General features: G+C 43.0%; 1 protein-coding gene across 23 annotated transcripts in view; it reads left to right on the forward strand.

The window, feature by feature from the left end:
* Positions 1-16390, forward strand: part of DOCK9 (dedicator of cytokinesis 9) — a 289055-nt gene that overhangs the window by 124155 nt on the left and 148510 nt on the right. For all 23 annotated transcript variants that reach the window (XR_008418584.1, XR_008418573.1, XM_053892064.1 and 20 more), the window contains exon 2: positions 6534-6650. Coding sequence is in view for 21 of the 23 variants with exons in the window: in XM_053892064.1 (XP_053748039.1) it covers positions 6534-6650 (117 nt within the window). In the remaining 2 variants the exon portion in view is untranslated. The remainder of the gene's footprint in view (positions 1-6533; positions 6651-16390) is intronic.

The raw sequence follows: 16390 nt of genomic DNA on the forward strand, positions 1-16390 counted from the left end.
TATTTAACTAATTATAGTTTAGGGATGTTTCTTCTAGCTTTCCAACCTTTGGCAATGTCATATAAATTTTTAGGATTGAAAAAAAAAACCCCTCTGGTTTCTTTTCATATATGAGCTGAATAATTTGGGGGCATCCTTGACGACTAACCTCAGATTATCTTCCAAGTAGTTCTGGGGCCGAACTCCTTGAGATATACCTATATTGCAATGTGGCCCCTCCTGCTGCACCTGTGTGTCATGAGTCATGACATTGGGTGGACCTACACAGTGGGCAGGGTCCTGTGGGTCTTCCTAGTTAAGTCAAGATGGCGAGTGACAACTGAACTTTACACAGCTATGGGGCCTGAAGAGGGGTCCGTGCAAGCAAGGGGCGCTAAGCTTTGTTAGCGCGCAGTCCGTCTGTATGTCTCTGGGTGCTGGGCTAGATGCTAAAGGGTGCAGAGGTAAGGAGACCCAGCTGTCCCAAGGCACTAATAGTCAAGGAGGTAAGATGTTCATAGGTCATTTCAGTCCCAGGCTGAATGAACCATACTCTAGGACTGCTACTCACTAGGCATGCTGCTGTCCGAGCAGGGCAAGGCTACCTTTGATGGGTTGAGAGAGGTGAGCTCCAGGTACAGGGCCAAGTACCAAGTGCCCTGGGGCTAGAGCTACTGTGCTTTCACTCCTTTGGCGAATTTGCCTAGGTGAGATTTGTTTTTTTAGAGGAAGGATTCTGCTAGAATAGAACATTTGTCGACCGCAGCCTGCAGGGCTGTAGGCCTGTGACAGGTGCAGAGGTGCGAGCGAGTGACAGGAGCAGTCTTGTGTCAGAAGCAGAGCCGCATCGCATCTGTCCTGGGCCTGGGGGTTAGAGACCTGGCCGGACCCCGCACCGCTGCCTCGATAGGAGAGCTGTGTTGCCCATTAAGCAGTTCGGGTCTTTGCGCCATCCATGACCATTGGTTGATTCAGGTAATCTGGGCCCAGAATCTTACTTTTTGACAGTGGAAAATCAACAACCTGGCTCTTGTAGCTATGTCACTGGGGGAATGATTAAACTTCAAGTGTGTTGACGGCTTTGAAGCCAGGGACGTGTATGTGCCAGGTCTACATGAAGCCTCTTTCTGCTAACCCAGGAGTGCGGTAGTGGCAGTCTGGTAATTGGTTAATTTCATTTTGCTGTCAGTGTGACGTTCCTGTGACCAGTCATGCTGCAGCCCAGTCAGTTTCCTACCCTAGTGGGCTGTCCCCCACTCATGTGACCACTTGGAAAAGCTTAGTGGAGCTAAAGAACAGTGAACAGCTGTAAGCAGTGAATCATCAGTTTAAAGAAGAGTAGAAAATAGTCAGTTATGCTCTAAGTAGACACAGAGGTGTGACTTCCCACGGGCCCACCACAAGTTGCCAATCCTCTCTCCTGTCTTTTCTGTTTGTATCTTCTTCTGCTTCTGTCTTTATCCTTCTCCTTTATTTTCTCCACTCTGTGTCTCCTGCCTGCCTCACCCCGGGCATCTACCCTTTTTGTTTCTTCCTCCCCCAACCCCTCCTTGTCTCTTTTCCTGTCCCCTCACCATTCTCCATTCTCACCCTTATCTCCTCCTGAGAACCACGTGTAGAAGGGAGGCATGGTGCCAATTGTTTGTATTTGAAGCAAGAGCTTCTGCCCCGTTCTAAGGTAACAAATGAGTCACTCTCAGTTGACCCCTTTTCCTTGGGGTCAGTGGTTCTGTCCTGGAAAGAGCTCCCTGCAGCTGCTGAAGTCAGCTGCCCAGTCAGGCCTCTAGGAGTCATTTCAAAGCAGTGTACGGGTCTGTACGTGTTTCACATCTTCACAGTCCTTGAGACCAGAGAAGACATGTCCTTCCTCCACGACATTTCTCTTATCGTTGAAATCAACCCCGTGGGCTTTCCTGTTACCTGTATCATCATTCTTTAAGAGAAGCATTGTCTTAGAAACTCTCCACACGTCTACTGTGGTTGAGCATTGATGGGCACAGACCATTAATAGGGCAGTGTGGAGAAGAAATAGTTCAGTGTGACAGAGACTGTGTTCTAATCCAGCCTGAGAGTTACCTGGCACATTTCCGGCAATTAACGTGTGATCCTCAGTTTGCAACCTAAGTAAAATGGAATATCTTTTCCATGCCTACCTTACAGTGGCACTAAGATACGTTAAAAAATAAGCTGAAGTGTATTGGGGCGCCTGGGTGGCTCAGTTGGTTAAGCGTCCAACTTCAGCTCAGGTCATGATCTCGCCATCTGTGGGCCCGAGCCCCGTGTCGGGCCCTGTGCTGACAGCTTGGAGCCTGGAGCCTGCTTCCGATTCTGTGTCTCCCTCTCTCTCTGCCCCTCCCCCACTGACATTCTGTTCCCCAAAAATGAATAAACATTAAAAAAAAAAAAGATAAACTGAGGTGTATTAAACATTTATAGAATTTGGACAAAAATCATTTTGAATTGGGTGACACCAAAACAGATGTTGTCAGGAATTGTTAGGAGCTTGGAGAGACTCATGTAGAAAAAATGTGCGGAAGCAAAGAGAGGAAATTATTTGATTGGCTATAGCCTAAAGCCTAGTAGGCTGTCTCTGATTGGTTGTCTTTAGCATTTTGATTTTGTAACCTTGAGACATTCACAGGCTTAGAATGTGGCTTGCTTACATAGCCCACCAGGGCGGTGCAGCTACCTCAGTCACAGGGCCACCTTATTTAATTAATTTCACAGTTGATTAAGTGTGATCATCTGTGTGAAAACACAGTCCGGGTTACACAGTGACACACAAAAGCAAGGTAATTGTAACAGCCATAACATTACACTGATTCATTACATACTTCTAAGAGACGGACAGAGGAACACAGTACTCCACCTGATTAACAAAAGTGTATCATAAACAGGCAAAACTGACCTATGAGTATTTTTATGGTTTTATTTATTAAACCTTTAAAACAGTCTAAGGTTAGTCAAATTTGTGGGAAATAATCATTAAGTACATTTAAGAACATGTAAACCTGTTGTGTGTATCAGCCTAGAGACAGGCAACATGATGAGTTAGTTGCAAATGAAAATTAACATGAAGAATTATTAAATTGGGTAAAGGGGACTGACTGCTAAGAGGTAAAGGTAACTCTAAAGCGTAAATCAGCAGACGATGGCTGTTGGGCCAGATCTGGCTGTTGCCTGTTTCTCTGTAGTTTTGACGCCACTGTGCCCATTTGTTTAGTTATTGTCTTTAGCTACTTTTTGCGCTACAGAATCAGAGTTTAGTTGTTGTGACACCCTAAAGCTGACGAAGCCTGAAGTATTTACTCTCTGGCTCTTTATGGAAAATGTTCGCCAACCCCTGCTCTAAGAACACAAGAATAGTCTATCCAGGGAGCTGTGCCATGGGAGCAAGGCAAAAACCTCCGAAACATAGGCTAAGAAAAATCCCTTTCTCAGCAGGTCCCTCCAGCATGCTGTGTGACAAGGGCTCACATTGTGGCACTGTTTTCTGACAAGCACACCGACCTTGCCTTGTGGCCTGGAGGGAGTGCACTTCTGGCAATGTTGGAAGGGGCGGGAAGGGAACACACCCACTAGTGCCTTTGGAGGGCCCCAGGGCTGGCGTAGAGGACCAGCTCACCCCCTCTGAGCGTACCGGGTCACATTCATGCACTGGACACCACGTGGGGTGGGGAGAATGTAGAGTCTTTCCTGTCCTGCAGTATCTTTCCATCGGACCTCTTTGTAACGGAGGTGTAGCTGTCAGAATCCAGAACTCTAGTCACTGTATCAAGCTATGAGCATCTTTGTTTTTTGTTTTTGTTTTTAATGTTTATTCATTTTTGAGAGAAAGAGCATGAGTGGGGCAGAGAGGGGAACAGAGGATCCCAAGTGGGCTCTGAGCTGACAGCAACAAGCTTGACGTGGACTCAGACTCACAAACCGTGAGATCATGACCTGAGCCGAAGTCAAGAGTCGGATGTTTAACCTATTGAGCCACCCAGGTACCCAGAGCATCTTTGGGTTTTATTTGGAATGTAGTCCTGGTTCCCAAGGAAAATGTTAACTAATCGTGACACCTATCCATTCTGCCAACAAGCACTTACAAACTGATTGCTTTGTACAGTGCAACAAACTAAAATAAAGGAGGGTATTATTTAAATTGAATTAAAAATATTTCAGATGGGGTGCCTGGGTGACTCCATCGGTTTAGCATCTGACTTGATTTTGGCTCAGGTCATGATCTCATGGTTCGTGGGATTGAGCCCTACATTGGGCTCTGAACTGACAGCTTGGAGCCTGCTTGGGACTCTCTCTGTCCCTCTCTCCCTGCCCCTCCCCTGCTCACATGTGCACGCTCTCTCTCCAAATAAACAGTTAAAAAAACATTTTGGAGAGTATTTTTATTATTTTCAGTTCTTTCTTTGAAAATAGTTTGTGTCAATCTCTCTTTTTTTGAACCACTTTTTGACTGTAGAAATAGTTTAACATTTTGAGTATCCTATAGGAAGAAATTATCTACACTTCCATTATGATAGCTTAAATTTTTGTGATATTTTTTGTCTCTGCCCATAAATGTATATTTTGCTTAATTGTAATAACCATGTCCTTGTTTGGTCATTGCATTTTTTTTTTAGCATGTCAGAACATCTTTGCAGCATCCACTTAAATCAAGTAATTGAGGTTAAATATGAACATTTATATGTATGTTAGGTAGAGCAAGCTTGCTGCCTCTTTAAACAACTCTAGAATCACAGTGGCTTAACACAGTAGGTGCTTTAGTTCTTGCTCACAAGGTATTTCAGCACCTGTTTTAAGCAGGCAGCCTTCTGCTGGGTGATTCAGGATCCAGATTCCTTCTATCTTGGGGCTTTATCCTGTCCTCAGGCTTCCTGGGTCCTGTGCTGGATCCGGTGGATCCTGATGGCAGAGGGGAGAAGGGAGGGAGGCTCTCTCAGTCACTTAGAGCAGCTGGGACGGAATATAATGGAGTAGGTGGTGTAAACAACGTATTTATTTCTCACAGTTCTAGAGGCTGGGAAGTCTACAGTCAAGGCACAAGCAGACTTGGTGTCTGGGGAGAGAGCCCACTTCTTGGTTCATAGACGGCTTTCCCCTCCCTGTGTTTTTATATGGCAGAAGGGAGCTCTGGGGTCTCTTAGAAGATTATTAATTGAAATTCATGAGGCCTCTACCATTATGACTTAATTGCCTCCCAAAGGTCCCATTTCCTAAAACCATCACATTGGGGATTCGGTTTCAACATATGAATTTTGCTAAAGGACACACCATTCAGTCTCTAGCAGAGAGCTTTTATGGTCTAGGCTTGGCAGTGGCCAGACCCCTTCCCCTCACGTGCCATTGGCCAGAAGGCACAGGGCCACACCTAACCATGGGGAGGCCTGGAAATGTAGTTCAGTTGTACTAGAAGGAAGGGAGACCGATTTGGGGAACATACAGCACCCTCAGTCGCAATTCCCAATGTGATGCCACATACCAGATGTCCTTAATACATTTCCTATGTATTTATTGTCATTTAAATATATATACCACGTGTTGAGATTATGCAGTCAAATGATTTTCATTAATAGTTTAAAAAAATAATGTTGAAGTAACCGTTGATATAATGGACTTAGTTACTTCTGAGAACATTGTGTGTGTGTGTGTGTGTGTGTGTGTGTGTGCGTGCGCGCGTGCACGTGCATGCGTGCATGCCTGCTTTATCACTTGGCGTACTGTGATATAGCTGAATATGTATCTATATCCCGGATCTAGCCCCGTTAGTAGTGCCTTCCATGTAGGAAGTGATCAGTAAAGACTGTGGCAAGGACTGGCAATCGATAGAGGAGATTTTTACTGAGAAGGCTAACTTTGGAAATGGTCACAAAAGGCCTATTCTTTCATTTCTTTACCCACCTGCTTATTGCCTCTTTCTTCTGCTCAGTGCATGGTATGGATGCTCATCCCTACCCGCCGAGGGGGCACCCACAAGCCCTGGTTTAAGTGATGCCATCCTCCTGCCCCTACTTGCTTGGTTTGGGTCCAGCACACGCTTTTATATATTTAGGTATTAGATAATAAGTGTATAGATACTTCAGGAGACAGGGATATTTTGATCCTCTGAGAAGAGTTCCATGGAGCCTTATGTGAAGCAGTGAGCCCTGTGGATGCTTTAAACCTGGGCCAAGAAGCATGCCACTATGGACCTCCAGCCTTCACCATCAGACCACGGTTGGACCCCTAAGCAGGGCATTTATGGCAGAGTCTCAGGCTTGGAAAGGGACTGACCTAGGCAGGGGTGACCTAAGACACAACTGGAAGTTCCAGCAGACTTCATAGCCTTCTCTGTGCTTCAGTAACTGAATAAGCATGACTGTAGCTAGGATCCCAGAAAGTGTCTTCTGTTCCTTTGAAAGTGACTTTTATCTCTTGTTTCTGATTCTTCCTTGTAGCAAAATTAACATTGAAGCAGGGTTGGAAAGTACAAAAACATGTAGGAAGTTCTTTAATTTCAAGAAATTGTATTTGTCTATAAGAATATTTCAGTTGCTTATGTTTTCACCTTTTAGGCAAAGCCGAAGCTGATTGAACCACTCGACTATGAAAATGTCATTGTCCAAAAGAAGACACAGATCCTGAACGATGGCTTAAGGGAGATGCTGCTCTTCCCTTATGATGACTTCCAGGTAGATACCTTTCAAATCGAGCCGTGTGGTCAATGTTTACAGACAGTTCTTTTTTATCTACTGATTTATTGTTTGGTTGTTTAATTTAGGATTTTTAAAAGATGAAGATATTATTTATGAGAGAAAAGTTATGTCATTCTATTTTTCCAGGCATTCCTTTATGGGTTGATTTTTTAAAATGGTGTTATTTTTGCATATGTAGATAGATAGATAGATAGATAGATATGAATATGTATTACATATATTTACATATGCCTACAGCAGATGTAAAAAACAAATGTGTGTGTGTGATTGTGTGTTATATTTTGCATACAAGTGCTATCTTCTGGGCTGATTTAATGGACACAAATGCCTCCTGTGTCTTGCGAGCTTTGTTTGAAGAGAGGTTTAAGGTTTTTGCCAAGTGCCTTAGCCCTTAAGGAGGGGATTTGCTGGGGAGCAGTAGAGGATTTTGTCATGCGTCCTTTTAGAATGGCACTTTGGGAAACTGCCATGAGAGTGCCTGTACTGTGTGTGGGCTCCCAGAGAAGGGCTGGGGGTAGCCAGGAATGTCCTGAGGTCCTACCTCTCTGATGCGGTGCAGTTCTTGGATCCCGGCAGCTGCCAGCAGAGGACCTGGCATGGCTCCTTCCGTGAGCTGCTCTCTAGATTGTTGCTTTAAGTCTTTCAGATTGCGAACGGCCTGTGGCTGAGGGACCCACAAGAGCTTGGAGGATAGTGAGGAACAAGAATAGGGCCCCAATGGTGTTAGAGGCCTGGCAACCTGGAGTCATCTCAGTCTGTTTGGAGGCCCTGGTTACTTCCCTTGCTGTCCTGGGATCTCATCTTGGTCTTTCCCCCTTTTCTGCCCTATGCTTCCCTACCCAGCGCTGTTACCACCCAAGCCCTGTCTTCGACTTGAGCTGCCTTATTTATTTTAAAGCTTCATTGATTCTTTGTTGTTTAATTTAAAAAGTACTACGTACTTGTAGAACAAAACAGATTAGGCACTATTGAGATACTTGATGATTAAAAGCTTCCCCCACCACTTTCTTTCTAATCCTATTCCCCAGAACATAACCCACCACACATAGTTCTGTGCCTACTGCATTGTCTTTAGAAACTTCTGTGTTAATAACAATTGTTAAATTATATTCCTTGAAGTTTTTTCTTCCACCAAATTTGAGAGACTCCAGTTTGTAAGAAAGGTGGGAATTCTCACAAATGTTTTTTTTCTTGTTACAGATACATGTGAAGAAAATGATTATTCTTTCATTCCTTCCTGAAAAACAAGGAAGGCCAGGGAAGTGGCATTGACCGCTAGCGATGCTGCTGCCAGAGTGTCCTCTAGTGATACCTCTAGTGATGCCTAAAAATAGGATGCTTTGAAAACCTCCTCACACGAATAGACTATTCAGACAGCACAATTAGAAATGGAAACCTCAGAGTGATGTCTTTCGCCTGTAATCTTGGCAATAAATTTATTAGCATGAGAAGTTAAGTCAGATGATTACAAATTATACTTCATGTTGACATATTTTTCCTGTAGTGTGCTCCGAGGAAGCTAAAGGTTATCTCAAGTTTCTCTGAGCGTGAAGTACATATTCTTCGTATGAGTAGCAAAGTTATCCCAAGTGTTTGCAACCTAGAATGCAAAGTTGTGTTTGCCGCCTGAGATAAAATTATTTAAGAAGCAAACAAACCAAAGAAACAAGATACAGTTAATTTACCTTAAATACAGAGAGCAAACTGAGGGTTGCTGGAGGGGTGTTGGGTGGGGGGGATGGGTAGATGGGGGATGGGCATAAAGGAGGGCACTTGTGATGAGCACTGGTGTTGTGCATAAGTGATGAATCACTAAATTCTACTCCTGAAACCAACATTACACTGTATATTAACTGACTTGGATTTAAATAAAATAAAAGATACAGTTAATTAGTATCATCTCTTACCCCAGCGACAAGGAACTTGTATGTTCAAGTAATTGTAGAGTCAGGTGATTGAAACTTTGAGAAAAACTCCTTTGTCCCTTTTGCCTGTAGCTATTTCTCTGGAGACATGAGGCATAAATATTCTGGAAAAGGCAAAGAATTTACTGACACTTTACTGGCCAAGATTGAGTAAGCAAGTGTTATTTTCTTTTTGGGGGAAGTTTTTTCTGAAGATTAAGATTAAGGAGCTTGGATTTCAGCTTTCATCCCTATCACAGTAATTATGATGGGCTCCATTTAAATTTGGATACTGTTATTTATTATCCTGGAGATTCCTATATTCTATTTAGGTAAGAACATTTACACTGTGCTTTCTTGCTAGATTGTCTTGGTGATGTTAATAACTGTCTATTTAGCTGACTGAGCAGAATGTCTTAGAATGTCACAGATGCCCTCTGTCTGTCCCTCTATTTTTAGGTAGAATAGAGTAATACAAGGAATTATCCTTGTATTATTACAAGCAGAGGGAATAGTTAGATCAGGAGAAAGTATTTCATATGGAAAAAAAATAGCAAGTTGGTTAGGAAGTAGGTCAAATAGTGAACAAAATGCTGCTGGGGATTAATTTGCCATGCACTCTAGTTAAACAATATTAGTTAACTGTTAAAATAATAGAACTTTGTGCAAAATGAGAATTTGTTAAAATATAAGTATGGATAGTGATGAAACATTCATATAGTTCTAGAGCAGGACACGTGTTGATTTTCGTCAGCCTCTAAAGATACCTGTGTTCTCTGAAAATGAGTCTTATGTGTGTGTGTATGTATATATATATATGTATATATGTATTTATATGTATGTATATATATATATATGTATATATGTATTTATATGTATGTATATATATGTATGTGTATATATGTATGTATATATATATGTATATATGTATTTATATGTATGCATATATATATGTATTTTTTTTCTTAAATATACTTGCTGAAGGATGGGAGAAAAGTGTTTAAAACAGACAAAGTAACCTGAGAGACATGGAGTCAGTGTGGATTTTAAAAAGAAAAAATGGCAGTTCTCAGCCCTCAGAATATTTATGATGTCCAGTTTTACCTGCCAGGACCAGGGGCAGGAATGTGTGGCCACTACATCCCTCACTAGCTGGCTGAATTTCTTTTTTCAGAACCGGCCCTGTGCTTTACGGTCTGTTCTGTTCTGTGTCTGTCTTGGCTTCATGGTTCTCCTTGCCACCAATATCTTCTTTTCTTTTCCACCTTCTAGAACCTTCTCACCCCTCCCAGGCTGCTTCACATCCCATGTCCTCTGAAGCTGTTCAAGTCCACAGTGATTTTTTTTCCCCATTTTCGTAATTCCTCTAATACTTACTGTCCATTATCAAGTTTCCTTGGTGAGAGTCTAGAAGTTACTTTTCCTTGGGTAAGTTGTAGGTAAACTTGAAAAGTCAGTTAGACACAGGTGTAACCTTTATTGTTAGGATGTTTTAGATCAAGAAATGTAAGTTGAGTTTTGCTGAAGAAACGACCCATCTCCACATAACTCCAAAGTAACACCCAGGACTGCTCTTCTTCTTGTCAGATACATAGAACCCAGTGTGGCTTCGACCATTGGCTTCCAGTCATGGTTCCCCATCAGCTGGAAGTCCTTTACCAGGTGATGCTGGTGGCAGTGACATTCTTAACTGAATCTGCAGCTTGCTTGAGAACTGCCTGTATCCTGGCTTGTTACACAGCTCGCTAATGTGTGTGCAGTTATGTAAAGTGATAGGATATGGGAAAGGTAGTGATGAGTAAAAAAAAGGATGCTGGGAGGCAATTTATGGGTACTGTTTACATTTCACAAAAATTAGTCTTTGGTGTTTGATGTAAACTAACAAGGGGTAGAGTTTGTGTTGAAGAAATACAAAGAGCGTATCTTATTTCACTTCCAGGGATGTATGCAAAGGAATTGAAAGCAGAGACTTAGAGACACTTGCACACCCATGTTCCTGGCAGCATTAGTCCCAACAGCCAAGAGCTGGAAACAGCCCAAGTATCCATCTGTGGATGAATGGATAAACACACTGTGGTATATCCATATAATGGAATGTTATTCAGCCTTAAAAAGGAAGGAAATTCTGGGGCACCTGGTTGGCTCAGTTAGGTAAGGTCTGAGTTTGGCTCATGTCATGATCTCGCCATTGGTGAGTTTGAGCCCCGAGTTGGGCTCTGGGCTGACAGCTCAGAGCCTGGAGCCTGCTCCAGATTCTGTGTCTCCTTCTCTCTCTCTCTCTCTCTGTCTCTCTCTGTCTCTGTCTGTCTGTCTCTCTCTGCCCCTCCCCCACTCATGCTCTGTCTCTCTCTCTCTCAAACTAAATAAACATTAAAAAATTTTTTTAAAAAGGAAGGAAATTCTGATGTGCTACAACATGGATGGACCTTGAGGACATTATGCTCAGGATGACAATCATTTAGGACAAATATTGTATGATTCCACTTACACAAGGTACTTAGAATAGTCACGTTTGTAGAGACAAGAAGTAGAGTGGTTGTTGTCGGGGGCTGGGGGAAGGGGGACTCATTGTTTAATAGGTACAGAGTTTTGGTTTTGCAGGATGAAAAGAGTTCTGTGGGTGGATGATGGGGACGGCTGCACCACAGTGAAAATGTTCTTAATGCTACTGAACTGGGCACTTAAAAACGGTTTAAATGGTAAATTTTATGTTATAGATAATTTATCACAGTTAAAAAAAAAACAAAACCGGAGCGTGTGGTTGCAGGATTCCTGTGCTATGTGGATGTGGCATTGTTGTCATCCTTCAAGTTGTTTGAAGTCAGGGTGAGGAGTAATTTCTTCGGTGCTCTTCCTGCTGATACTTCATGGTTTAGTATCAATATCATACTCCCTAACAAGAGAATTTAAAAGGAAAGATAGGAGCACCAAGGAAAGGTGATTAATAATTGGCAACCCTAGAAATTTTCATTTTTGGAAATGTTTAGATACAGGAGAATCCTTGAGTGTTCTCAGCATTGTACAGAAAAATGTGGCTAATCCATTTCCCTTTAAATAACATCCTGATTTTTATTTGTCCTCTGTTTCTTTTCCTCTTCTACTTACATGAGACTGATAATGATCTACAAACCACTGGCCTGAAAAGGAAGCCAGGCCCCTTTACTTACAAAGGGCCTGGAAGTCACTGATCTCATTTCCCATCTGTCCTTTTGAAAAGAAAAAATTCTTTCCACAGTGTTTTGTCCTCACTTTTTATTATATGCTGCCAAAAAAATAATCTCAGTACTTTGTTTTGAGCTTTTTATTGAAAAATGTTCTTTTGACAAATTCCTCGAAATTTTTATCAGAGGGAATTCAGCGGCCGATAGTGTAACTTTCTGTGAACATTGTGGTTTCTGGGATATTAGTTCATGTCTAGGATTGAACCCACCTGAATAAAATCTGGATAAATACTATTTCTAAATTGACATTGGCCAGACCTTCAGGAGATGGGAATTTTAATTCTAGTTCAAGTGATGACTTTTACAGAAAACAGGGACAGATCATACTTTCATTATCAAATAGGTCTTAAAAGCTTATTTTTTGGCTGGAACCAACCAGTCGAGTTGAAGAGTATATTTGTTTAGCTTATAATTGAAAGTTCTCCTCCTCGTGCAAAGGGCTCAGCCTTGTGAGACGCTTAAGGTATAAATGTAAGACAGGGTTCCTGCTTTCAAATTGCTCCAAACTTAGAAGAGATAATAACTGAATATTTGTAATAAGAAAAATGTGACCAGTATCATGAGAGAGGTGGGGTCCTATAGGAATTTATTCTAGGAGTATGAAGTTGGAGGTAGTATGACATCCAGGTGCTAAGAGTCCTTGAAGTGGTTAGAAATGCAGAAGTTCAGCCTGAGAGAGAAGCAGGGTATTCCCTTGGCTCACCCATAGAAATGTGAGTCAGCGGCCCAGAGGCCAAGGGCATGGGGGCGCCTCTGTGGGTACTGGATCTTGGGGGTGCCTTCACTTAGGAAGGAGGGAGGTGGGAAGCAGGGACAGAAAGTAGGGGAAGAGCCAGGAAACTACAGGGTCCTGGAAGGCAGTGAGAAGAGTTGAAGAAGGCAGGCAGAAAAGGCAGACAGTCTCAAGTCCCTCCTAATGAGCTGGGGAGTTGATACCTAGGACATCTTTCCCGTGAAGATAGTCTCTGACCAGGGCTGACAAAGTGAGCAGGTGGGGTGCAGAGGTTAGTGTTAAATGGTAGTAGAGAGAAGGAATCATCATGGCGCAGAGGGATAATAAGAGGTTTTATCAGGATTGGGAAGACGAGAGAATGAGCTAAGAAGGGAAGTCCAGGAATGGGGAAGACATTGAAGATGCCAGTGTCACAGGGATGTGCTTTGAAACAGGGCTCCCTGGGGGTTCTTGGGGATGGAATTAAGGGTCTTTGGGGGAAGAAGGAGAGAGTTCCATCTCTGAGCAGCAAGGAAAGGATTCGCTGTTGAGAAATTTAGAGGTGGGTTGGGCTGAAGGGCTAGTATCAGGCTGGCACAGAGGTGGTGCAGCTCAGTGGGGGAGGTGGGGCAGTAAGGAGGGTTTGGAAACCTGGGGAATAAGATGAAGGGGGGGGTGACAGCAAGAGTAATGTGGTAGTAAGAGTCATTGATTAGTTCTTCCACTGCTGTAACCATGGCCACAGCCCTCATCCTTTCTCGCCTTGGCTAACGCAAGAGTCTCCTATCAAGTCTTCCAGATCCTATCCTTGCCCCCTTCCAGTTTATCCTAAGAGAGTAGCAAGAGTAATTTAAAAAGTCAGTTTGGAAGGTAGGTCAGATGACATCACTCCTATGTTCACAGTCCTTCTATGAAGACCTTACAATGGCCCGAAGGGCTACTGTGGTCTTATCTACCCATGACCTCCCTGACCGTCTTCCCACTATCTCTGCTGCACCACCCTGGCCTCTGTGGGGGCTCTTTCTTCACTCTGGGCCGTCCCCTGCCTTAGGGCCCTTTCTCAGGCTTTCCCCTCTGCCAATGCACCCTTTACCCAGCTGTCTCTCACCTCCTGCAAGCCTTTTGCCAAATATCACCTTCTTAGTGAGGTCCTCGATGACTGCCCTACTCTCCCGCCCCCTTTGACATTCCTAGTCTTGTTTATGTTTAATTTTTTTTCTTACCACATTATTTATCCACTTCCAACATACTTACGTGTCTATTCACGTGAGCTCTGTGGGAGCAGGGATCTGAGTCTCGTGCACGGATGTTTCCCAAGCACCTGGAAACACATGACACAGAGCGGGAATTCAACACTTGAGTGGAATGAATGAGTGAGAAGGAGGGAGAGAATGAGAATATATGAATCACCAACCGAGAGTGGGCTCCTTCCACCTAAGATTTTGTTGAAAACAGCCTTTTAGGGAATGTCAGTGCTTGAGAACTAAGAAGAGAAAACAAGGTGGGAGTGTGGCAAGGTGGAGTGTGTGGGAGGTGGGGAATCACTGCAGGGCCCAAGAGTGAGGCATCTGAGGTCCTAAAATGGCTTCCCATGGACTCTTGGCCGGATGGGGAATCTTTAGAGGTACATGTTAGACTGAGAAAAGAAGGCAGTAGAGGACCTGATGGGTGAACGAGCAGAAATGCTTGGTGTGGGACAGTTGGAGGGATAGAAAGTGGCAGTTGGAGAAGGGGCACTTTGGTGTTTGAGATCACACAGGTGGGCATTTGGTAGTCAGCATGGGTCATGGCATGGGTGACCTTGGATAGCTCATGGGTAAGGTGAATCAACATGTAACAAAGCACTAAATCGTTTGATAGAAATTTGGACAGTTTAAGAATAAACACATTCAGCCTAACTGCTGGGACTATTGAACTTACGTGATACATAAAGTCAAATAGAAATAAGAAGTAAAGGGTACCTGGGTGGCTCAGTCGGTTAAGCGTCCAACTTCGTCAGGTCACAATCTCGAGGTTCGTGATTTCAAGCCCCGAGTCGGGCTCTGTGCAGACAGCTCAGAACCTGGAACCTGCTTCGGATTCTGTGTCTCCTTCTCTCTGCCTCTCCTGCACTTGCAGTTTGTCTGTCTGTCTCTCTCTCCAAAATAAATAAACGTTAAAAAAATTAATAAAAAAAAAAGAAATAAGAATTAAGTTATAGGTATAGGTCAAATGACTATTTTGAGCATTTAATCTAAGCTTGAGATGGATCCCTTGGCCCTTTGAAGATACATATTGTAACTTTTATTTCTTATTGGAAATGCAACAGGAAAAGAAAATGCTTTAGGAACATTTGGTTGTTATTATTACCTTGACTATCACATTTGTTCCTTGATTTGTTTAAAATCTTGCTCAGCACTCTTAAAAACTGAGAACAAACTGAGGGTTGATGGGGGGTGGGAGGGAGGGGAGGGTGGGTGATGGGTATTGAGGAGGGCACCTTTTGGGATGAGTACTGGGTGTTGCATGGAAACCAATTTAACAATAAATTTCATATATTGAAAAATAAAATAAAATAAAATCTTGCTCAGCTAAACAAACTTAAAGGGATATCAGTCTTGGAACTGTGCCAATTCAGTATTATATCGGTGAAGGTGAAAATCACTTGTGAAAAGTAGCTTCTCTACCAGATTCTCCATTCGCAACCATAGAGATATATTGAGGAACCATAATGAACTTTGATTTGTGCCATGCTTTCTAAATGAAGGTGGCAGCCTTGTAGGATAGGAGGCTGATCTGGCTGTGACCACTGCTGCTTCTCAGTGAGGTTCAGCTGATGTGACACCATGGTGGGTATCCCAGTCTTCCTCTCTGACCACGGGTATCCCTCTGGATCCCCATGCTCTTTTATGGGCAGAGCAGGCCCATTCGTCCATCAGTGGAGGGTACATGCTGTGCTCTGTGGCCTTTGATACTAGGACACGTGATGGATATGTCATTCCGTGTTATAGTGCGGGGTGGGAACATTCATGCAGAACACAGTGTGACGGTGTCCCAGGTGCTGGGGAACTCTGGGAACTGTGGTACCTGCTGCAAAACCACTCACGTCAAAGCTTGCCAGATTGATTTCTGTATTTACAAAGCACGTTAGCTATTTTCTTCATTGTTCCTCAATACAGCCTGGCGAGGGAAGTAGCTTTTGTTCACGGAGGCACACACAATATGACGCGATTTTTATTAAAAATACTGCACAGTGCTTAGGAAAGCTTTGATCAAATAGGGCGTGATGTTAACTACGTTACTAACTGGATGAAAGAGGATATACACACACACACACCTGCATAAGTGAACCTAAGATTTGATTCTCTTATGTAGAGGAAAAGATACCAGATAAATCTAGTAGTCCACCATTATGTGTGTGTATTCCCCACGTCAGATCACATTTCTTTCCTCCCTCCCTTCCTCAAATCTTCTTCTTTGCTTTTTTAAAAAGAATGTTTAGCTCACATTTTACATAGGCCAGAGATAATGGTGAATGTCCCACAATTGGTAGAAATGGATAAGCACACACCAGACTTGTAAGCAATGAGGGGTAGGGGGGCAGTATTATCTATGTGGTTAATGTATTTGTCCTAGGTTATTAAACACAACTAACAGACACAGAGGAAGTTCTAAGCCCAGGTGATATCCTAAGACCGTGTAAGCAGATGGAGATTTATTTATACTGTACCTCTAACATTCCCTGAGTATCATTCTTTGTCATAATTATCTTAACTGTAAAACTATCTTAAGGTAGCAGATCAGGGGAGTAGAAGGGAAGGAGACACAATATGATTGAGTACAAAACCAAAAGGTTCTTAAAGAGAAGATCTAGGTTTTTGGCGTCAGAATTACCAGATG

Source organism: Panthera pardus, unplaced genomic scaffold (genome assembly GCF_024362965.1).
Source record: "Panthera pardus isolate Hobbes unplaced genomic scaffold, ASM2436296v1 HiC_scaffold_1, whole genome shotgun sequence".
Lineage (NCBI taxonomy): Eukaryota > Metazoa > Chordata > Mammalia > Carnivora > Felidae > Panthera > Panthera pardus.